Source organism: Macaca fascicularis, chromosome 14 (assembly GCF_037993035.2).
Source record: "Macaca fascicularis isolate 582-1 chromosome 14, T2T-MFA8v1.1".
In the NCBI taxonomy this organism is placed as follows: Eukaryota; Metazoa; Chordata; class Mammalia; order Primates; family Cercopithecidae; genus Macaca; species Macaca fascicularis.
The window spans coordinates 88794433-88819262 of NC_088388.1; the positions used below are offsets into that span (position 1 = coordinate 88794433).

Here is a 24830-nt window from a genome sequence, read left to right on the forward strand (position 1 = left end):
CCGAGAAGCCTTTGCTTCAAAACGAAAAGTTCTAACAACTGAATAATCATCTCCTAATTTAGAATGACTACGGCTGTCCACCACATGGACCACACATTTGAAGAACAAATCTACGTTAAACTCTAGACAAAAAGTGAAGGAATTGAACCTCCAAAAACTGGTTTCAAACCAGTCCCATAACCTCTATGGCTTTCTCTATAATATATTAGTAAAATCATTACATAACTTTGTCAAAGTTAAATTATAGGTTAGATCTTGTATGTCTTAATGATAGTTCCGGTTCTATTAGGCCTTCAAGACGCTACTTCCCCTAGTATAGAAGAGCTACTTACTTTCCATGACCACGCTCTTATAATTATTTTCCTAATTAGTTCCCTTGTCCTATATATTATTTCCCTAATACTCACAACAAAATTAACTCACAGTAACACCATAGATGCCCAAGAAATCGAAACTGTGTGAACTATTTTGCCTGCCATTATCTTGATCTTAATTGCCCTCCCATCCCTATGTATTCTGTATCAAACAGATGAGAGACTCTGTATCAGACAGATGAGATTAACAACACTTCTTTTACTGTCAAAACAATTGGCCACCAATGATATTGAAGCTACGAATATACAGACTATGAAGAATTAGCCTGCGGTTCTTAATACAGTCCCAAGAGCAGACCTAAAGCCAGGGGAATTTTGACTCCTAGAAGTTGATAACTGAACAATTCCACCAATAGAATTTCCCGAATGTATATGAATCTCATCCAAAGACATCTTGCATTCATGAACTAGCCCCTCATTTAGTCTCAAAACAGATGCAATTCCCGGACACTTACATCAAACTACCTTGACGGCTACTCTAACAGGCCTTTACTACGGACTGTGCTAAGAAATTTGTGTATCAAATCAGTTTTATACCGACTGTCCTAGAACTACCTCCTTAAAATACTTTGAAGCCTGATCCACATCCACGCTATAACATGACTGTCAAGCTACTTAGCATTAACCTTTAAGTTAAAGACCAAGAGGACCTACACCTCTCTGCAGTGAATGCCTCAACTAGACACTGCCACATGATCTACTGTTATCCTATCAATAATCATAACTTTTATCTTCATTATTCAGCTACAATTATCAAATTACATTTACTATATACCTCCTATACCACATATAATCAAGGCACCAAAACATAAAACCCCCTGAGAATAAAAATGAATGAAAATCTGTTTACCTCCTTTACTACCCCCAGGATTCTAGGTCTACCTGCAGTAGTATTAATCATTTTATTTCCCACTATACTATTTTCACCTTCTAATTATCTAATTAGCAATTGATTGAGTTCCATTCAACAATGATTAGTTCATCTCGTACTAAAACACATGACAATTATACATAACATTGAAGGACAAACCTGGTCTCTTATACTGATGTCCCTAAGTCTCTTTATTGCCTCAAGAAATCTACTTGGGCTTCTACCCCATTCATTAACACCAACTACCCAATTATCAATAAAGCTAGGTATAACAAACCCATTATGGGCAGGCACAGTAATTACAGGCTTCTGCTTTAAAACGATAAACTCCTTAGCTCACTTTTTACCACAGGCACACCTATGCTACTTATCCCTGTACTAGTAATCATTAAAACTATTAGCCTATCCATTCAACCAATGGCATTAGCTGTGAGATTAACACCCAACATTACAGCTGGCCACCTACAAATACATTTAATCAGAGAAGCCACACTACTACTATCAACTATTAATTTGTCCACAGCTCCAGCCACTCTCATTCTTTTGATCCCATTGACCATTCTCAGCCTCATCGTAGCTCTTATTCAGGCTTACGTCTTTACACTTCTTTATCTATATGACAGCACATAATGCCCCACCAGACACATGCCTATGATATAGTCAAACCCACCGCTGACTACTAACAGGAGCTCTTTCAGCTCTCATAATAACATCTGGCCTGGCCATATGGCTTATCTTTAGCTCTCTTATTCTTTTAACCCTAGGCATATTAACCAACACACTAACTATATATCAATGATGACATGATATTATGCGTGAAAGTACATTTCAAGGCAACCATACAACAATCGTCCAAAAAGGCCTCTGATATGGAGTAATTCGATTTATTGTCTCAGAAATATTCTTCTTTGCCGGTTTATTCTGGGCATTCTACCACTGTAGCCCCAATTCCAGAATTAGGAGGACATTGACCCCCAACAGGCATTTTCCCCCTCAACCCCATAGAAGTTCCCCTCCTAATACATCTGTATTACTTGCATGAGGAGTCTCAATTACTTGAGCTCACCACACTCTAATAGAAGGTAATCGAAAGCTGATAATTCAATCACTATCCATCACAATTACCTTAGGAATTTACTTTACCCTACTACAAATCATCTCAGAATGCTTCAAAGCCCCGTTTACTATCTCTGATGGAATCTATGGCTCAACATTCTTCATAGCCATAGGCTTTCATGGACTTCATGTTATTATGGGGTCAACATTTCTTACTATCTGCCTCCTCCGCCAATTAAAATTCCACTTTACATCCAAACACCACTTCGGCTTTGAAGCCGCCACCTGGTGTTGACATTTCATAGATGTAGTATGGCTGTTTTTATATATCTCTATCTACTGATGAGGATCCTACTCTCTTGGTATAATCAGTACATTGACTTCCAATTAATTAGTTTTGAGAATACCTAAAAGAGAGTAATTAAGCTGACACTAGCCCTAGTTACTGACACCCTACTGGCCCTATTACTAATTATGATTACATTGTGACTCCCACAACTTAATATTTATATAGAAAAATCCAGCCCCTATGAATGTGGATTTGATCCAATAACCATCCGCCCACTTCCCCTTTTCCATAAAATTGTTCCTAGTAGTCATCACTTTTCTTTGATGTAGAAGAATCAAAAATCGCTCTGCTACTACCCCTGCCATGAGCCATTCAAACAAAGAACTTAACACTAATAGTTAGCACAGCCCTTATACTAGTTGCCATTTTAATCCTAGGCTGGACTTATGAATGAACCCAAAAAGGATTACATTGAGTTGAATTGTTAGATAGTTTAAGTCAAAAATAAATGATTTTGACTCATTAGATTATGATAGACCATATTTACCAAATACCCTCTATTTATGTCAATATTATATTAGCATACACCATGTCATTACTGGGAGTATTGGTCTATCGATCCCACCTAATATCATCCTTATTATGCCTGGAAGGTATACTATTGTCAGTATTTATTATAATTACTCTTATGACTTTAAATATACATTTTGCTCTAGCATCCATAATACCCACCATCCTCCAAGTATTCGCTGCCTGTGAAGCCGCAGTGGGCCTTGCCTTACTAGTTTCAATCTCCAATACACATGGTATAGATTATGTACAAAATCTAAATTTACTTCAATGCTAAAAATTATTATTCCAACAGTTATATTGCTACCAATGACATGATTCTCTAAAACTACTTCAATCTGAATTTGCATGACTACCTACAGCCTACTCATCAGCCTCATTACCCTACTATATTTTAACCAGTTTAATGATAACTTATACAACTTCTCATTAATTTTCTTTTCTGACCTGCTGACAACACCCCTTCTAATCTTAACAGCTTGACTACTAACCCTTATAATCCTAGCAAGCCAATATCACCTGTCCAATAAATCACTCCTGTGAAAAAAGCTCTATATCACTGTATTAATAGTGACTTGTATGAATGGACACACGAGGATTCAGCTGTCTCTTACTTTTAATCAGTGAAATGGACCTATCTGTGAAGAAGCGGATATAGATAAATAAGACAATAAGAACCTATGGAGCTTCATTTTATTAATGCAAATAGAAATTCAAAAAGCCTATAAGCCCTAGCCTGCATCAAAAAGTTTGATTAGGATGACCTCGGAGTGTGATTCCACCTCTGAGCAGCCTCAACTAAAACTGTACTATTCTAAGCGAATCAATATATATTGATCCAATAATTTGATCAATGGAATTAGTTACCCTAGGGATAACAGTGCAATCCTATTCTAGAGTTCGATCTCCTCACCTTGTGATCATCCCACCTCGGCCTTCCGAAATGCTGAGATTACAGGCATGAGCAACCGCGCCCTGCCAAACATATACATATTTTTAACAATCCTCTTGCTGTTCCTAAACAGTATGGCATTACAAGTATTTATACAGCATTTACATTGTATTAGGCATTCAAAGTAATCTAGACATAAAGTATTCAGGAGGATAGGTTTAGGTTACATGCAAATCCCACACCATTTACTAATAAGAGCCTGGAACATCTTAGGATCTTGGTATCTCAGGGAGTCCTGGACCCAATCTTCAATGGCTATTGAGGGAAAACTTTATAAATCCAGCATGTTTACATTTACTATGTCTCAGTTTGTAGTAGAGCTAACTTATTAGACATATTGGGCAGAGCTCAAGTAGACAAGGAAAACTGTCCACCGGCCTTTTTTTCCTTTTCATTGGCTCAAATAAAAACAAGAGAAAGAAATTCTCACTTTTTCTTTTTTAAATTTTCAGAAATATGGATTCATACAGCCTGCAAGCCTTCCAGAATGAGATCATTTGCTCCATTTGCATGAATTACTTCATAGACCCGGTCACCATTGACTGTGGGCACAGCTTTTGCAGGCCCTGCCTCTGCCTCTGCTGGGAAGAAAGCAGAGCACCAGTGCGCTGCCCTGAGTGCAGAGAAATCTCAGCGAAGCCCGACTTCAACACCAATGTTACACTCAAAAAGCTGGCTTCCCTAGCCAGACAGACGAGACCTCAGAACATCAACAACTCACACAATATCTGTGTGCTCCATGAGGAGACTAAGGAGCTCTTCTGTAAGGTTGACAAGAGATTGCACTGTGGGCCCTGCTCTGAGTCACCAGAGCACATGGCTCACAGCCATGTGAAAGACGAAAAAGTGTTTGCGTCTATTTAGCATACTTTCTTAGCCGTTTAACCAAGATAATATTATTCTATTGATTCTCCTAGAGATACTTTATTTATTTATTCTCTTCACCTGTCAGAATTTATGTTATTTTGTCACCAAGAATTACTTATAATTGAAATAAATCAAAGAGAGACCACTAAGAACATTGTCAATCATTAATCCAGAAATCTTGAACTTCCTGAGTTGTTTATCCCTAAGAGAAGTTATTTATCTGCCAGACGCGGTGGCTCATGCCTGTAACCCCAGCACTTTGGGAAGCTGAGGTGGACGGATCACGAGGTCAGGAGATCGAGACCATCCAGGCCAACATGGTGAAATTCCATGTTTACTAAAAATACAAAAAAATTAGCCGGGCGCTGTGGCAGGCGCCTGTAGTCCCAGCTACTGCGGAGGCTGAGGCGGGAGAATGGGGTGAACCCGGGAGGCGGAGCTTGCCGTGAGCAGAGATCAGGCCACTGCACTCCAGCCTGGGCCACAGAGAAAGACACTGTCTCAAACAAACAAACAAAAAGTTATATATCAATAGCCTGGTTGCAGATTTTTTTAATACAAGAATTTTGACTCTTTTATAGTACAGAAAGAAAAAATTGATAAAGAGGATAACTTGGAAAAAATAATCTAACAAAACAAACACCTTCTTGACTAGCCCTCTATTTCTGTACTAAATTTAGGAGACATGTAAATGGCAGTTTTCTTCAGTGAAATAAGACAGACACACAGAGAAAAATACTTCATGGACCCACTCATATTTGAAATCTATTTTTAAAAGTTCAATACAATAAAAAAGGTGGTTACATTGATGGGAAGAAAATAGGTAAACGAAGGACAAAAGTTGTAAAGGTGCAGTAATGTAGAATAAATGAATCTGATGCACAACCTGTAGGTATATTCGATAATCTTGTATTGTTTTTGGGAGATACTCTGAGGGACTAGATTTTTGATGTTCTTATCATAAAGAAGCACAGCTAAGTGATATGATAGATTTGTTAATTTTCTTCATTATAGTAATCACTTCATTATGTATACGTATCTCAAAACAACATATTGTGCACCTTGAAAATATAAAATAAAACAAACTTAAAAATAAAGGTAATTTTGTTATTGCACATAAGCTGAAAAAAAGGGAGGACTGGGTCAGTAATAACACTGCTTTGCTGACTTAAGAGAAGTCTAATAAAATATTTTTAGTTGGGAAACTATCTGTATTAAAAAAAAAAAAATTGATCTTAGGCTGGTGACACTGGCCATACTTACAATCCCAGTGCTTTGGAAGATCAAGGCAGAAAAATCACTTGAGGCCAGAAGTTTGAGATCAGCCTGGGCAACATAGTAAGACCTTATCTCTACCAAAAAAAGAAAAAGAAAATTAGCCTTGCGTGGTGGTGTGTACCTGTTGTTCCAGCTACTCAGGAGGCTGAGTTGGGAGGATTGCTTGAGTCCAGGAGTATAAGACTGCAGTGAGTTCTGATTGTGCTATTACACTCCAGCCTGGGTGACAGAGTGAGAATTTGTCTCAAAAACAGCAACTAATTATTTTATGTAGCCATTTTACCTGAAAGGTATAATTATGTCTTCTACAATTAATAAATCTGCATATGTCTAAGCCAGCTATATCAGGTAGAGAGCTAGGGCTTCTCTGGGGACGCAGAAGCGAGAAGCAGGGAGCTTGGCGCGCCACTGGCTCTCCCTGAGGGTGCCCTGGATCCCCGCCCACGCCTCCCGCAGCCTGCATGGTGCTGCTGGCTGGGACCCGGCCACAGGGTAGCAGGGCGCTCTGCAAGCCGTCCCCACCCCTAGGCGCACAGGTCGAGGAGGATCGCGCTTACTACAAAGAGTTCCGGAACTTCTTCAGTCTGCCGGACACCCACCCACAGCATCGCCTCTGCCTTTTTTTTTTTTTTTCTTTTTTTTTTTTTTTTTTGAGGGAGTCTTGCTCTGTCACCCAGGCTGGAATGCAGTAGCTTGATCTCTACTCACTGCAAGCTGCACCTCTCGGGTTCATGCCATTCTCCTGCCTTAGCCTCCGGAGTAGTTGGGACTACAGGCGCCCGCCACCACGCCTGGCTAATTTTTTGTATTTTTAGTAGAGTCAGGATTTCACTCTGTTAGCTAGGATGATCGCCCGACCTCGTGATCCGCCCGCCTTGGCCTCCCAAAGTTCTGGGATTACAGGCGTGAGCCACTGGCCCCGGCTGGACAATTCTTTCTACCCTTTCCAGGATGAGGAGGGGTACCCCGTCCGGGGCGTGGAGAGCGTACCGGAGGGCGTCCTGGAGGCGTGGGGCTGCTGTGGACGCTGGTGCAGCGTGGGGTGAGTACTGAGAAGGCGCAGGAGGCTGACCACAATGGCTGGACCGGCCTTAATGTGGTCTGCTACCACGGCTTTGTGGATATACCCTGGGGGCCTTAGATGAGTGCTCCCACACTGAGGTCAACTGACAGGATAGGGAGGGGAACACAGCCCTAATCATAGCTGCACAGGCAGGAGCTGCCCCTGGCCCCATGGGCACAGTTGCCTTAGACACTGCCTCTCAGCCTTGCGCTTTCTGCGTCAGCATCACCTGGGCTGGTTCATTTGAGCTTTAACACAGATCTGATGGAAACACAGGCTGCCAGGCCCCGCCCCTGGAGTCTTTCTTTGAATAGGCCTGGGGTGGGGCCCAAGAATGAGCAGAAGAACAGGTTTCCAGGTGAGGTTGATGCTGCTGGCCCAGGGATCCCACCTTGAGGGCAGAGGGCTTTGAGGTTTTCATGACTGATGACGGCCAGGAACCCTTCTCAGTAGACATTGAAGACCCGCAGAGTCACAGATCCCAGGAGAGATATCGTCAGAGGGACATAGAAGCATCACGGAACTGAAGTGAAAATGAAGAAAGGAGCTGAGCATCTGTTTCATCACGTTCCTATGCTGTTTTACTAAAGACACTGTTCTGGCCCAGTCAGGGCAAGCTATCATCACCAACGACTTGTTGAACTATGTCCTGGGTCTTGACCTTGAAGGAGGGACGCGTTCGGGTTGAAAGCCGCCATGCCTGGTCGATCGCATCCCAGCCCTGAGCTAGCAGGGGCGGGTGTCCACCCGCGGGCCCCCTTGGTGGGATGTCGCTAAAGGAGTGGCCACTTACACATCCGCCTCATGCAGAGGCTCCAGGAGCGCCCCTGCCTGTAGCGGTTCAGGGAAAAGTACCAGCTTGAGCTGTCTCTGCTCCTCTAGAGGGTGCGGAAGCCCGAGGTCTCCAAGAACTGCCTGCAGAAGCTCAAGGACTGGGAGCTGTCCGCGCTGACGCCCCTCTCCGTGCGCGGCCCGGAGGACCTGGGCGCCCTGGACCACATGGGCAGGATGATCACCAGCCTCTAACAGCCCCGCCGTGGCCATCGCGTGCCAGACAGTGTGCCCCGAGAGCACTTTGCGTGCGGAAGAGGACGGCTGGTGGTGCAGGAAATCCTTGCGGCGCGGCGGGGGGTGGGGGAAGGGTCAGGCGCAGGAGGCAGGGAAGAGGAAGGTGCAGAGCAGCCCAAGCGGCCTGGCCCAGCGGCCGCGGGCTCCCAGGAGGGCTCCACAAGAGCTGGTCTCCTACCTGCCCCGCTGCAGGGGTCCTGGGGCTCCGCCACCCCCGCCCCGCGGAAGGCCAGCATCTGCACCTGCAGCGCTTTCAGCCGAGCTCAAATTTTTCATTTCTTTCACATTTAGTAATTTTCTAACAAGTTATATTTTTCTTTTCGGACTCTGAATATCCAGGGCTATCTTTTCTTTAACCCCTCTTTTTTTTAAATTGCTTCTCAATTGCTTTACCCGTTTATTGTCTATTTTTCTACAAACCCCAGTCATTTTCTGTTGAAACCTCTTATCTATTAGAGTGGAGAGAAATATGTTAGAAAAAGGAAGGGGACAATGTGGTACATGGGCTGATGTACTAGATATTGCGCTGTCTCTATGCACACATTTTTCCTAATCTCCACTGAAAATATGCAATATGTCCCAAGTTTACATATGAGCACATAAAAGCTAAGCAATCTTTCCTTTTTTTTTTTTTTTTTTTTTTTTTTTGACACTGAGTCTTGCTCTGTTGCCCAGGGTGGAGTGCAGTGGCATGATCTCTGCTCACTGCAAGCTCCGCCTCCCAGGTTCACTACATTCTCCTGCCTCACCCTCCTCAGTAGCTGGGACTGCAGGTGCCCACCACTACACCCGGCTAATTTTTTGTATTTTTAGTAGAGACGGGGTTTCACCGTGTTAGCCAGGATGGTCTCGATCTCCTGACTTCGTGATCCGCCCGCCTCAGCCTCCCAAAGTGCTGGGATTACAGGCGTGAGCCACCGCGCCTGGCCATAAGCAATCTTTTTATGGTCCTATTTCCTGTATGGGATGGATTCAGGAATCAATCTCATGTCCTCAACTCCAGAAATCCTCAAATCTCTTAAGGTATTGTCTCACCTAGAGCCACAGAAACATATAATTTCTTTTGTGCTTGTGTGTTCAGGTGAGGTTCAGTCTACATTCTGAGGTTTCTTTCTCTGATGAATGAAACATTCAGTTCTTGAATATTGCTGCATTATCAGTAGCCTATAAAAATCGGAATCTAATAGGTTTTCTTCCTTAAGAAAATAATGGAGGCAGCAATTACACACAGCAGCGTAGGGGGTAGATTTCAATCATGATTTTTTATTTTTCTATTCTTTTTTTCTTTTCTTAGAGACAGAGTCTCACTCTGTCACCCAGGCTATAGTGCAGTTGCTGGATCATAATTATTGCAGCATCAACCGCCTAGTCTAAGCGATCCTCAACCTCGGCCTCCTGAGTAGCTCTGACTACAGGCAGGTACCCCCACTCCAGGTCAGTTTTTAAATTGTTTGTGGAGATACTGTCTTCTTAGGCTGTTCCGTCTGGTCTCAAACTCCTGGACTCAAACAATCCTCTTGCTTCAACCTTCCAAGGCACCGGGATTACACGTGTGAGCCACTGTTCCCAGACTCAAAGTATTTTCATGGCAAAGAGTTAACAGAATATTTTCTTCTCTAGATGCAGTAGACACAAGATTCTTGTCTTTTATTCTTCCCATATCTGGCTGAGTATCCTATTCTCAGACATTACATTGCCAAATTTGTTTTCCAGTCAGCTTTCCAGCACAGTATAGAAAAATGAGTACTGTGGAGTAGAGTTTTCACATTCTTTCCTGACCCCTGCCAGTTCTAATAGTGCTCATAGACTTAGCCATTATCCCTCACTGGAATCCATTGTTGTTTATAAACAAGAGTAAGTGTTGTTTATTAAATTTCCAAGGAATAGGGCAGAATGTAAGGTTAGCATGTCTTGTGCTTTTACCTACCCTAAGCCCAAAGGATCATGAGTACTACATACAGAAATCTTTCCTCCTTAACCCTGTCACATTCTACTTGGATGCTGTGGAGAAATAAACCCAGTGTATCCCCTTCTGCTATATAAAATATTAATATTTGGCTAAAAATGATGTTTGTAAAATTTCATCCACAGATTTCAGTCACATTTTCAAATAAATGCATCATAAAACCATGTAATACAAGTTGACTGTTATTCACAATGTTAGAGCAGAAGAATTTCAGGTTTTGGATATTTGTGGATTGTGGAATATTTGCATATGCATAATAAGATATCTTGTGTATCAACCCAAGTGTAAACACAAAATTTATGTTTCATGTACACCTTATTCAGATAGGCTGAAGATAATCTTAGATAATATTTTAAATAATTTTATTCATGAAGCAAAGTGTGTGTACACATGCCATTTTATTTCCTTTTGTGAGTGCTCTTCCTTGGGGACATCTGGGTGGACATAGAAAGATATATTGCAACTGAAGGGGCTGGGAGAGACTTTGGTCCACTGAGAACAGTTTTGACCGTAACTGCTCACATGAGGTCATGTGTGGGATATTTCACTTTTGGTGACATTTCAGAGCTCAAAACATTTGAGATTTTGGAGTATTTTGGATTTTTAGATTTTTTGATTAGTGGTGCTCAACCTGTGTGGTATTTCATATTTTTCTTCTCTAGGTAGGAATGGAATTTGCATTTTTGTTTTCACTTGTATTACACACTTTTTTCCAACTCAAATTCATTATGCATATTAGTTAGATCTCTTCAAATTTTGATGAAAATTCTCATTACATCAATTACTATTTTCAAAAAATTTTTATAATAAATCGATTAAATACCATGATAATCCACAGTTAAAAAATAAACATAAATTCATGTTCATGTATTAGAATTGGGTTTTTTTCCCAAATGATGAGCATTAATGAAATAGTATGCCTTAAAAACCTTTTTCTAAATATATTTGAGAATATTGTTTGAAAGTAAAAAATTGAAAAAGACTGAGCATGCTATAATAAATGACATTTGTGCTTAAGAAGACTTTTTCAGAGATTATTTATAAAATAAAAGTACACATTTCTAATATTCCTTGTCCCAGTTAAGAGTTTGTTACTGATGAGTTACTTATGATGTTGAAAGTTGTTAGGCTAACAGGATGCACTGGTAATAGTACACTGTCAAGCTGAACTTTCCCGATTTAAATGCTATCTCACCATTCCTGTGCTGTACGTTTTTATTAGAATTCTAGCAGTATGTACTTTATATTGTGGCCTAAATAACAAGCACACACAAAAATGATTTCACACTGTGTATGCTGATGTATTTTAAAGTATGTGAAAAATATTGTAGGTGTCAGCAAGTACAACAGTGCTTCGTACATAGAAAGGGACCAATTAATGCTAAGTAAATGTTATTAGTTACTTAAGAACGTTGTATTACGTAAATACATCCAAATCAATTATTATTTCGTTGGTAATATGATAGCAAGGCTAGATGCAGAGTTAAGGAGAATATTGAGCAAGAATGGGTTAGGAGGGTGTGAGGAGTAGGCCCCGGAGAAAGTGAATACCAACAGTTTGCTGAGTCAAAGTTGAAAGCACCCATAGGCTAAATAGATACCTCCCATTATGACCCAGTTCAGCAAAATATTTGAATCTTCCGTGGTTTTCATAATTCTGGGAGTTTAGAAAATGCTTTAGAGAAGTGAATGAGCTACTATAGTTTTATATTCATTTATTTATTGTATTTGGTGATTTGAGAATTTCTCTAAGTCACTAGAGATAGAGCTTCAGAATACTAATCTCAGGTTACAAATTAATTTTTCAATTTTATACCCTTAAACCAGTCCCCAAAGATCACCCCACTGTTAAGTAATAGTAAATTATCTTCAATGTCATTTAAGTTCACCAGTTTCTTGTGAAGTATTTTTAACTTTAAAAAGTTTAAAAACACAAAAAACTATTCTTTAAAACAAAACAAGTATAAATCAAGTTCTTAAAAACCAATCCAGGCTGGGCATGGTGACTTAACCTCAACACTTGGGGAAGCCGAGGTGGGCGGATCCCTTGAGGTCAGGAGTTGGAGACACGTCTGACCAACATGGCAAAACCCTGTATCTAATAAAAATACAAAAATTAGGCTGGCATAGTTGCACTGACCTGTAGTCCCAGCTACCCAGGAGGCTGTGGCAGGAGAATCTCCTGAACCTGGGAGGCAGAGGATGAAGTGAACCCAGATTGTGCCACTGCAATTCAGCCTGCGCAAGAGAGCGAGACAACATTTCCAAAAAAAAAAAAAGGCTTCAACTCTTTAAAAATCATGGAAAATATAGTATTGTAGATAAAAGTAGAAAGCAAAATTGTTGTTAATGTATGTTAGGTTTTAATAAAGTTATTAAAAAGTAATTACAAAGTCACTTTATGTGGACTTAAAAAAGTAACATCAGGCCGCTGTGGTGGCTCACACCTGTAATCTCAGCACTTTGGGAGGCCGAGGTTGGCGAATTACCTGAGATCAGGAGTTTGAGACCAGCCTGGCAAGCATGGAGAAATCCCCTCTCTTCTCAAAATAAAAAAATTAGCTGGGCATGGTGGCAGGCACCTGTAATACCAGCAGGAGATTTGCTTGAACCCCGGGGGTGGAGGTTGCAGTAAGCCGAGATTCTGCCACTTCACTCCAGCCTGGGTGAAAGAGCCAGACTCCATCTCAAAAGAAAAAAAAAAAAAAAGTAACATTGTATAATGACATCAGACATCCGATTTACTTATCTATCATTGGAATGTATTTGTTGAAGTTTTTTTTAATTTTAATTGATAAAGCAATTATAAAATTAAATAGAGCCAATCAAAAGGACTAGGTTTTGCCTTTGAAACTGCAGAAACCTAATCTTCAAGAGTGTATCCATGCATAGTTTAAATTTTTCAAAAAATACATACATAAAAAGAACATAGGGAAGTGTTTTAAGAAAAGTTTGTAACTTTGGAAATTCTACACAGTGTATATGGAACAAGGTTCTGTCTTTCACATTATTTAAAAAAATAGAAACCCTCAGTGTTGGCCATCAGGATGCCAAGATATATCCAGTGAATGCTCAATTATAAAGCATCTAGCCTGGCTCACTTTGAAAACTTGTCTTCTAAAATTGTCTTCCTGGGGCCTTTAATACTTGAGTCTAATTTAGAGTTTTAGAAACGATTGAGTTTAAAGAAAGTAAATTCCAATCTATCCTTCTTTTTAAAACTGAAGTAGGCTTAGGACTTTCTTCCTAAAATGTATAAACATTATTATTCAAGCCTGTCATCCCAGCACATTGAGAGGTGGACACAGGAAAGGAGTTTGAGACAAGCCTAGGCAACATGGCGAAACCTCGTCGTCTCTCCAAAAAAATGAAAATTAGTGGAGCATGGTGGTATGAACCTGTAGTCCCAGGTACTGGGGAGGCTGAGGTGGGAAGATTGCTATAGCCCGGGAGGTTGACACTGCAGCTAGACAGGATCTAGTCACTACACTCCAGCCTGGGCGACAAAGCCAGACTCTGTCTCAAAAAAAAAAGAATATAAAATATCTCACTAATATTTTTCATGTTTATTATGTTGAAAACATTTTGGATATATTGGGTTAGAAAGTGTTATTAAAATTAATTTCAATTGTTACTAGTTGTTTTAAATATCATTAGAAAAATGTACTCCCTCCCCTCTCTTTTATAGTTTCCCTGCAAATACATGCACTAAAGAAAAACAATGAAGAAAATATGTTTAATTAAATAATATTCAAAATACAAAACAAAAACCTTTTGAAATGTATTTAAGACAATGCGAACAAAAAATGTATATCATTAAATGCATCTGTTATTAACAAAGAAAGGTCTGTCACAAACAGCCAGGTAAAAGCAAATTCATGTTAAAAAACTAAAAAAAATTTTTTTAATTGCAGAAAATTGATTAAAAAACATGCACAAGATAAATCAATAAATTCAAAAGTAGGCTCTTTAAATAGATAAATTAAATTAATAAATTCCCAATGAGATTCATTTAAAAAACGGAGAGGAGGAGTTCAAATGAAGAATAAACAGGCAAACTCATAGGTCATCCAGATATCAGTAAGTCAGTACAAATATTTTAAGAACAATTTACGCCTATACATTTGAAAATTTTGCTGACTTGAGAAAATTTCTCAAAAAACACAGCTGACTAAAACAGACAGAAGAAAACATGGGAAAATGAAAGATACGATTTAGATTCTTAAAATTTCCTATGTTATTTAATAAACAAACCTCACAAAGGAAACTCCAGTGATCTCTTTCAGTGAAATTTTCAAAGCATTTTTGAAAGAAATAAGACATTTTTAGACAAATTCTTCTAGAGAACAGGGAAAAAAGAAACACTTCCTAACTTATAACTTTGTTTTTCTGTCATTTTTTTCTTTCCTTCATTTAGACAAGTTCTCCCTCCGTCACTCAGACCAAAGTGCAGTGAATGATCATAGCTCATTGCAGCCTCAAACACCTAGGCTCAAGTGATCCTCCTGCCTGGTCCTCCTGATGAGCTGGAACTACATGTGCTTGCTTCCAGACCTGGGTGAAATCATTTGGGTTTTTTTTAGAGACAGGAGTCAACCTATGTTGCCTGGGGAAACCTGGAATTCCTAGAGTCAAGTGACCCTTTTGCCCAGTTGTCCAAGTAGCTGGAATTACAGACAGGAGTCACCATACTCTATTCAAAGTTAGTTTTCTGTATGTACTTTGTTAAAGGTAATTGCACACATAATTATTGTTTAAATAATTATTTATGACATTGTATCATATTTTAATATAAATATACATGCTATACATCTTCTACATGTCCATACATATATACTTATGTAAAGTAACTAATTTAAAATTATTCACCACGGTGTAAAATCCAAAAAACACATTGATTTTTGCATAAATTACCCATTGAAAAGAGTCATAAATAGGGAAGAGACAGCACTTTGGGAGGCCGAGACGGGCGCATCGTGAAGTCAGGGATCGAGACCATCCTGGCTAACACGGTGAAACCCTGTCTCTGCTAAAAATACAAAAAAATTAGCCGGGTGAGGTGGTGGACGCCTGTAGTCCTAGCTACTTGGGAGGCTGAGGCACGAGAATGACGTGAACCCGGGAGGCGGAGTTTGCAGTGAGCTGAGATCCGGCCGCTGCACTCTAGCCTGGGCTACAGAGGGAGACTCCGTCTCAAAAAAAAAAAAAAAAAAAAAAAAAAAACCGGGAAGAGAACAAAAAAATAGGTGAATTCAGCAACTGTTGTATATAAAGGTATACTATTTAAAATACAGCTAAGTACCTAGGTGCACTATTTTATAAGAGAGTTCCACCGATGGGTTAGTTATTTCATTTAATATTTTAGAGTTGTACATATTCAGATAAATAATGACTGGAGACTTATTTAGCAATGATGTATTTTAAAAGTAGACTGAGACTTCACTGGCTTCCCATAATTTCTACGTAAGGAACTCATCTTTTCCATGTTCTGAAATCTGTACCTGCCTCTGCAGCCTCATCTCCCAACAGACCACGTTCATTCTTGTCACTCCAGCTCCAATGGCCTGGAGCTCAACTGTACCAGGTCTCTTCCATCCAGGAAGCTTTTGCATCTGCTGCTGTCACTGCAAAGAAAGTTTCTCTCTATCGCTCTTTGCCAAGTTAATGTGTTCCTATTCCTCAAATCTCAATGCTGTCATATCTTCATGAAAGCCTTGTGTAAGCTTGCATTCAGCACATACCTCCTACTACAGACCCTCAAAACATGTACTGCTCATTTACTGAGCTCATAGTTCCAATTGTGTATTTACTTGTGTGATTCTTTAATTATGACACATCTCATTCGCTAGTCTGGATGTTCTAGCAGGACTGAAATTGTCTATTACAGTTTAATATAATTTATGTCTAATAACTATTTCATTGTCATTAGTATATGCTTGTTGAAGAATAAACAAAAAATCTTTAATGGAAATATAGATGACACATTTCAGTTTAAAATAATAAAGCAATTGTTTTTCATTGCGAAGGCATTGTTCGTGAAATAAAACATTACTTAATGAAATAAGTGTTTCAGTTTTAATGTCCATGAACAACCTATGTCAGGTCAAGATTCTTGCATCTCACTCCAAAATCCTCTACCTTCTGTTGGGCTATAATGCCTTAGGCATGATTGTATATAATAAATCCAATCATCCAATGTTACACCCTTCTGTGTAACCTAATCTTCTATTTCCACCTCTTTCTCCAGACAGTAGCCAATCCCAGGAAGTGGGAGTCTAATCACTTAAAAAACACAGTTGTCCAGAGAAGACCTCTTCAGAGAAGTCAGATTGAATTTGTGGATGCTGGGCTTCGGTGAGCTCAGTGTTGCTGCTGACCTGGATAACCACGAATCTTCTAGACTTGGGACCATATATTGCAGATTCTGGTGTGTATGACATTTGTAGTAAAGACTTTCATGCTTAATTTTCTTATAAAAATACTTTAAACTCACCTGCCGGGACACTTATATCTTGTCTAAGCAAACAAGTAGCTTACCCAGTTATTTGAAATAACATAATTGTTCAAAATACCTGTTATTAGAGCATTTACAATATATTGATTTGTGTCATATCAAGTTATTTGACTGGGTTTTCTTTTTGAGATAGGGTCTCACTCTGTCACCTAGGCTAAACTGAAGTGGCACTATCGTGGCTCACTGTACTCTGGACCTCCTGGACTCAAGCAATCCTGCCCTCACAGACTCCTGAGTAGCTGAGACTACAAGCATGTGCCATCACACCAGCATTATTTTTAAAAGAAAAAAATATTTTTTCTCACTCTGTCCATTGTCTTCTCACTCCATTGATTGTTTCCTTTGCTGTGCAGAAGCATTGCAGTTTCAGATAACTCCAGTTGTTGATTTTTGCTTTTGTTGACTAGGCTTTTGTGATATTATTCGTACATTTTTTTTTCTCACATTAGTGTCCTGGAGCATTTCTCCTATGTTTTCCTCCAGTAGATTTGGTCTTTCAGGTTTTACATTAAGGTTTTCAATCTATTTTGAGTTGATTTTGGCATAGGATGAGAGGTGAGGGTATAATTTTATCCCCTGCATGTCAATATCCAGATTTGCCAGCAGTGTTGATTGAAAGACTGTCCTTTCCCCAGTAAATACTGTTGCTACCTTTGACAAAATTCGGTTGGCTCTAGAGAGGTGTAAGAGTTTCTGCGTTCTCTGATCTGTTCCACTGGTTTACCTGTCTATTTTTACACCAGCACCTTGCTGCTTTGCTTACTGTAGCTTTGTAATATACTACATGTCAGTGTGAGTTTGAAATGTGTAGGATTAATTGTAAAACCCTTGTTGTAAAGTTTATGTGTGTAGTCCTTTTCAAATCTTCAGTGAGCTGACTGGATTTGAAAAGTGTTCAAATATATCCCATGAACTGGTAAAGACTCCCAGGAAGTAGGGACTTTGATCACTGTGGGAAACACCGGGAATAAAGATAAATTGGTGGTCATGCTTCCATTAACTCCATCTCTGAATTCTTTAAAGAAAAAATTCCAGTGTTTACTTTCTTTTTTGGTTTGTTTTAGGTAAAAGTTGATTAATTGTTGCTGAGTCCTTTCATAGCTTGATTAGTCACCATTTCAAAATATGAAGATACTCTGATGGTCTGAACTCATTCTGAGCAAAAACATTGTCTTGAATAAGAAATAATCATTTTTCATTGTATTTATGTAAAGGTTGGATTTTGTGATTAACCTTAGAAGAATAAGTTCAGCAGTTTATAGCTATAGGAGTTAAGTGCTGAAGCCCATAATGATTAAACTAAACACACTTAGATTAAACTTAACCAATTTTTAACTGTCTTTAGAAAAGTACATCTGTTACTTGGGTGCCAGAGAGTGAGACTAAGTATCCCTTATGAGTTATACTCAAAGGATCTTGGAGGAAAAGAAGGAGAGAGAGAGAAAGGGATGGGTTTGTATGGATTTCTGGAACAATCAGCTAATAGAAGTAACTGTGAAGTTATCCTAATTATTCCTCTCTACCCCAATATTAAGCTTGTCCAAATAATTCATAATTGAGAATATTGCTTGTTTTAAATTACAATGACGCTTGTCTCATTTTTCCACTTGTGTTATAGTATAAACCCAACTTGCCTATATTTACCATATCTAGGTCTGTACTGGGCTTAAGCTAATGGGTAGATTGAACAGAGCTGAAGCAGACAAGAAGAACTAGCCACAGGCCCTTCCCCCTCCATGTGGTCAAAAAATAATTTTCTCACTTAAATTTTCCTGTTTTAAATTTCCAGAAACATGGATTTGGGCACACTGCAAGCCTTCCAGAGGGAGCTCTGTTGCTCTATCTGCAGGAACTACTTAATAGACCCGGTCACCATTGACTGTGGGCATAGCTTTTGCAGGCCCTGCCTTTGTCTCCTCTGGGAGGAAGGCCAGGCTCCAACGGGCTGTCCTGTGTGCGGGAAAATCCCCCAGAGGACTGACTTCCACACCAATATTGCTCTCAAGAGGTTGGCTTCTCTTGCAAGGCAGAGCAGACCTCACAACATCAACAGCTCAGAGAAGCAGATCTGTGTGCTACATGAAGAGGAAAAGGGGCTATTCTGTGAGGCTGAGCAGAGACTCCTCTGTGGGCCCTGCTCTGAGTCACCAGAGCATGAGGCTCATGGCCACAGCCCAATAGGACAGGCTGCTGAGGAGTGCAGGGTAAGTGACACCTCCAATGCAATTGGGAATCCACATGATCCTAAATGAGAGAGAAAATGAGAGCTTATGATAATAAAGGTGGAGAGAATGGAGATGGGGAAGATCTGAATTTTCTATATAAATCTCTAGATATAAATGTGTCCTGGGAACATGGTTTGCTTTTGCTGCAAGCTTGACTTCTCTAGATCCAGGGTATATGAAAGTCAATTTCTTAGAAAATTGATCAGCTGTTGGGTCTCCTCAAACCCTCTACGATATGCTTCGGTTGCCTCTGATATTCCAAATATTAGAATCAAATTAGGTTATCTTGTAAAAAAACCTGACCACTTCACGGGAACTCAAATTTACTGTTCTCTCAACAACAGGCTTTTCTCATAAAAAGGGAATAACATATCCAGTAATGTCTTATCTGCTACTGAAGGTCATGTCTACTTTGCAGGAGAAACTTCTAAAGAAAATGGATCCTTTATGGAGGAGCACTCAAGAAATGCAAAACAATCTAAATCAGGAAATTAGCAAAATCCATTCATTAATGGTAGGGATATAAAGGTTTTATATTTTTTCATGTAGATTGGCACAATGCTAGCTTAGACTTCTTAGCTGAATTCCGCTTACCAGTTACAAAATAGCAGTGTCTTCTTCCCAGAAAAAAACAAAGAGTGGTTTCAAATGATCTATCAGCAATTATCATTATACAGGCCAACAGGAGCTGGTGCAAAAAATACTAGTATGTATATGTATATGAAATAAACAGGGCATGATAGGTATTCCTGATGTAACCTTGAGGGTTTGCATAAAACTTCCAAGGCACTGAGAGTAGGATAGCATTGAGTTCTTCAAAGCATTGTATTCACATTGAGTAGTTTAAAGTTTTGCTGTGAAGGGGAGGAGAGAAATAGAGATATAAGTGGGGAAAAAAAAACCTGAAGTAATTTCTTTAAAAACTCGGTAGTAGAGTGTACACTGAAATATTTAAAATGTTTAGAAGAATCAGGCAAAGGAACAAGAGAAAATTAAGAAAAACCAAGTAAAAAAGACAATAATTAATGAAATAAGAATCCCGAAGAAGCATCACAAGAAGGGATCTTGAGTCCTTTTGAGGTATCGATTTATACAGGAAGGGAGACTAAGAGGAGCATGAAAAACGGATGGGCAGAGGAGATAGCAAATTTTCAAGAATCTTTCCAAGTATGAGACATAGAGTTTATGAGTTTACTGCTGGTATATCCTAGGAGAATAAAATTTGAAGTGTTAAGTGTTTTGTGGAGAGTGAAGAGATGCAATTCTTTTAACTGAGTATCTCTGCAGGACTATGCGGCCTTCAGGAAAGGGATGATCAAGTATCAATATCAGAAGATGCGCCAATTTCTCCTGGAGGAGGAGCAACTCCATCTGGGGACACTGGACAGAGAAGCAGAAGAGATTGTTCGGCAACTCCAAGACAGTGAAGTAAGAATAACCCAACATATAAAAAAGACAAAAGACATGTACAGAGAGCTGTGGGAGATGTGCCACATGCCTGATGTGAAGCTGCTCCAGGTGAGGAGGGAGGGTCCGTCATCCAGAGTCAGGAAACCTTTGTTGGGCAATGCTGCCAGGACATTCATATGTTACCTGCAAATGCAACTACTCTTAGCTAAGTGACACATGCTCCTTGACTCCGTCATTATGTTTGTCCAGTCACTTATTTTTGCATATTGCGGTAATCTTTGGGAGGTTTTTGCCATTTTGGTAGATCACTTAGGACAAAATCTTCTTCAGTATAATCAGGAGTACTAGCCACAAAGAAATGTTATCCAAAATCAATCAAATGCTAGGCCAGGAGAATATTAGCTTTGTTAATAAAACTCAATTTATGTTCCTAGTACATCCACACTTCTTGAGATTAAGCCTGGAGGATGAGTGACACTGACAACCTACATTGCCATGTACATCATTCCACAGTCTTATTCTCAGCTCCTCATTCCTATTGCCCACTGAGGAAGCCCACCATTGTTCAGTTGAGGTTCTGTTATTAACACAGCCTTGGATGGTTCCTTAGAGGTGTATCAATAAACCTACCTTGTTAACCCAGAAAGACAACAAAGAATACTAGGGAAAGTAGGAGAGAATTCTCCTGATTACGTACTTATGTTTTTCTTTGCAGGACTTGGAAAACATACTGGAATGGTGAGTTACACTAATGAACTTTGATTTCTGCGAAAGTCATTCCTTTATTGATAAAGTCAATGTACCATGAAAAATGTGGGTGTTAGGTTCACTAACCAGTTTCCTGCAATTCCCCAGAGCTGAAAATCCAAGTATAACTTCTGCCTTTTCCAAAACCAAACTATGAATCACCTCTTATTGACTGGAAGCCTGTCGATACCATAAATAGTCAATTAACGTATATTGCATGTTATATGTATTATATGCTGTATCCTAACAATAACGTCAGCTGGAGAAAAGAATATAATTGCAAAAATTGGAAGGAAGAGAAAATATATTTATTACCCATTAAGAGGTTAGTCACCATAAGGGTCTTCATCTTCATTGTCTTCACATTGAGTAGGCTGAAGAGGAGGAGGAAGAGAAGAAGGTGTCTCAGAGGTGGCAGAGACAGAAAGAAAAGAAATGGAGGAAGTTGAGCAGGAGGCAGGAGAGGCAGGCAAGCTAGGTGAAACTTTCATTGAAAAAAATCCACTTAGAAGTGGGCCCCCAAATTTCAAACCCTTGTTGCTTAAGGGTCAACTATATGTTTTGAGGTATTTAGCATTGATCTGTGGCTATATTCCACTTTGGTTTCAAAGGAGAACCTGAGACCTTAAGCTTCTTTGTCTCAGAAGTGTCCTTCTTATGTGGCTGAATGAAAATGTATCTAACAACAGTGTGCCATTCTGGATTTTCTTCTACCCACTCACCCCATCTTCTCCAGCCCTGCCCCAGCAAATCTTAAGAAGAAGATTACTCTGAGTTATCACAAAGGAGTCTCCTATTCTGGAGAGGGGAGAGGTGAAAAAGAGAGGAGGGAGGGAAATGCCCTAAGGACAGGAAAGGGAGGGAGGTTTTGTTCCCAGGGACATCAATAGCCAGGCCCTACTCCATCACTGCACTCCCCTGTTATAGGCAGAATCTAAGAGGGGAATGGCAGCCTCAGGAACCTCAGCACCAGGGCTGACAGGCTGGAAATTGACTCCTTTGGTTTGAACAAAAGTTCAAAACCTTTAGTGTCAGTGGGCATTCCCTGTAAGACCCTGACTGCATCATTGGTGACATCTACAGGTTGAGGTCCCAAAGGCTTTGGCTGAGTTTTCTTCTCTCAGCAAGAATCCCAGGATATCTGTATACTTTGAAGAGGCTGGAGGGGCAGAGGGAAGAAATGACACTCAGTAATTTTAAATTTGGATCATGTGTGAGAGAATGGAGAAACTGTACTTTAACATGTTAAATTTAGATAAAAGTAACATTGCTATATCCCCAATATGGTTGAATAAAATGTATACTGAATTTAACATAAAAGGGAGATTTCTCAAGAAATATCTTGGATGAAAATCTGAAACATTGGTATGACTGTGTGATTATCCCTGGGCCTGAAAGTGTAACTGAGGTTGTTCTTTGCAGGACAGAGTTGGTGCAAATGGAAAAGCCCCAGCCAGTCAAGCCAGAACTGACTTCCCGGCCCATCACTGGAGTGCTAGATATGCTCAACAAATTCAGAGGTTAGAGACAGCTGCTTGGCAGTACAGCCTCAACTTCTGTTTAGTGGGTTGCTTGGTTGAGCCATTTCCCATTTTAGTTTTATTTCTTCTGACATAAAAGTGAACTTACAATATATTATAGAATTAATATTTATCATAAACATTAGAAATCTTTGACCAACCAACAAACTAAAGCTTCCATAAACGAAACAACTCTACTGATGTAAGATACATTTCACAACAACTGGAAGCTGAAGGTTCTGTGAAAATGGCCCAAACATGTAAGGCAGCCGTTAGACAACAGAGGGCTAAAACCAGAGCTAGACTAAATGAAGCAGTGGCTGATCAGGTGACATAAAAGCAGAACATGATCATTATTTTCAGAAACTTCTCAACTGCACATGTATGGATGTCCATCAAATTTTGATGTTTAAAAATGGAGCAGGTGAGACTGGGCACGGTGGCTCATGCCTGTAATGCTACCAAGGCTGAGGTGGGCAGATCACCTGAGGTCAGCGGTTGGAGAACAGCCTGACAAACGTGGCCATCTATACCAAAAATACAAAAATTTGCTGGGCATCGTGGCACATGCCTCTAATCACAGCTACTCGGGAGGCTGAGGCAGCAGAATCGCTTGAGCCCAGGAGGCTACAGTGAGCCAAGATTGCACCACTGTACTCCAGCATGGGCAGCAGAGTGAGACTCTGTCTCAAAAAAAAAAAAAAAAAAAAGGAACAGGCACCATTTATATCCCATTGATTAGGAACATAATATAAGAGTGAAGTCTATTTGTTAATTATATTGAATACAAGCAATCCAAGTGGCATTTTCTACTAAATAAATAGTTACATGTCTCTTAAAACAAATCAAGCAAAGCCAGACATTAAATCATTGATTCACACAATTAATGACATTTGTTTATTTGTTTTTCTCAGTGATTTTAAGGATTCTTTTGTGCTGTGGAAATCATAACAACTCTTGATCTTCATAGACAAGAGCCTCCAAAGTCTTTTTTCTCCCTGTATTCTGTCTCTTACAGGAGGTACTAATAAAGCCAGTACATGGGCAGATAACATCTGAACCCCACCTAACTTCTTGATCTGATTTTGGTTCTTTTTGCAGTGGATGATCCTCTGAGTAAGGAAAGGGCGAGTCACTACATGAACCTTTCTGAGGATGTGAGAAATGTGATATTTGGAGATGACCATGATGGTGCGCCCAGGGAGTCCCAGAGAGCAGAGAACTTTGCTGCATGGGGAGCTCAGGCCTTCTCCTCTGGCAAGCATTACTGGGAAGTGGACGTAACCCACTCCTCCAACTGGATTCTGGGAGTCTGTAAAGATTCCAGGACAGCAAACACAAATGCTTTTGAGGAAGCATTTTTTCTATTTTCTTCAAAGAGAAACGACCTTTATAGCCTCTCCAACATCTTTGCTCCCTTAACTCACTATGTGCAAAGACCTCTGGGTCAGGTTGGGGTGTTTCTGGATTACGACAACACAGTTGTGAGCTTTTATGATGTTTCAAAAGGTTCCTTCATATACAGCTTTTTCCCTTCATCTTTGTCTTCCCTTTTGACACCTTTCTTTTGTATTGGTTCCCCATGAAAGTCAGGTTTCATTATGATTTCTTAGGGAGCTCTTTTGTCTGAAAAATATTCCAATCTCGAGACCTTCTCATGTGAAACAGTAGGACAATGTGTGAGCATCTTTGAGCTCATTGTAACTTGAGGAAACAAAATTATTATCTGGTATGAAATGGGATAACCACATTGACATTATACATTTGTTTCCTAAATTTTACTTTAATGAAGGGTTGTGAAAAACCATAACTGTCTGATTCCTGGACATTTTTTATACCCCAAAATGAAACCCAAAACCCTTTACCATTACTCTCTATTCATTGCACCTTCCCCACCCATTCGACTCACAACGCCTTTTGTACTTTAGATCTCTGTGGATTTGTGTATTGCAGACACTTTATGCAAAGCAAATAATACAAAATATAGTCTGGATCATCAGTTACTAAAAATTACTGATTTTTGTAAACGTGTAAAATATATTAATTATAAGAGTTAACTG

The 24830-nt window shown here is 39.7% G+C and overlaps 1 protein-coding gene across 1 annotated transcript; it reads left to right on the forward strand.

Moving 5' to 3' along the window:
• Positions 1-7208: 7208 nt before the first annotated feature.
• Positions 7209-24356, forward strand: LOC135967260 (tripartite motif-containing protein 64-like). Its single transcript, XM_074015744.1, has 9 exons — positions 7209-7299; positions 8203-8678; positions 16602-16708; positions 18658-19072; positions 19512-19607; positions 20381-20521; positions 21219-21241; positions 22673-22770; positions 23872-24356. Exons 1-9 carry the CDS (start codon positions 7209-7211, stop codon positions 24354-24356), a joined length of 1932 nt encoding a protein of 643 aa, XP_073871845.1.
• Positions 24357-24830: the final 474 nt, after the last annotated feature.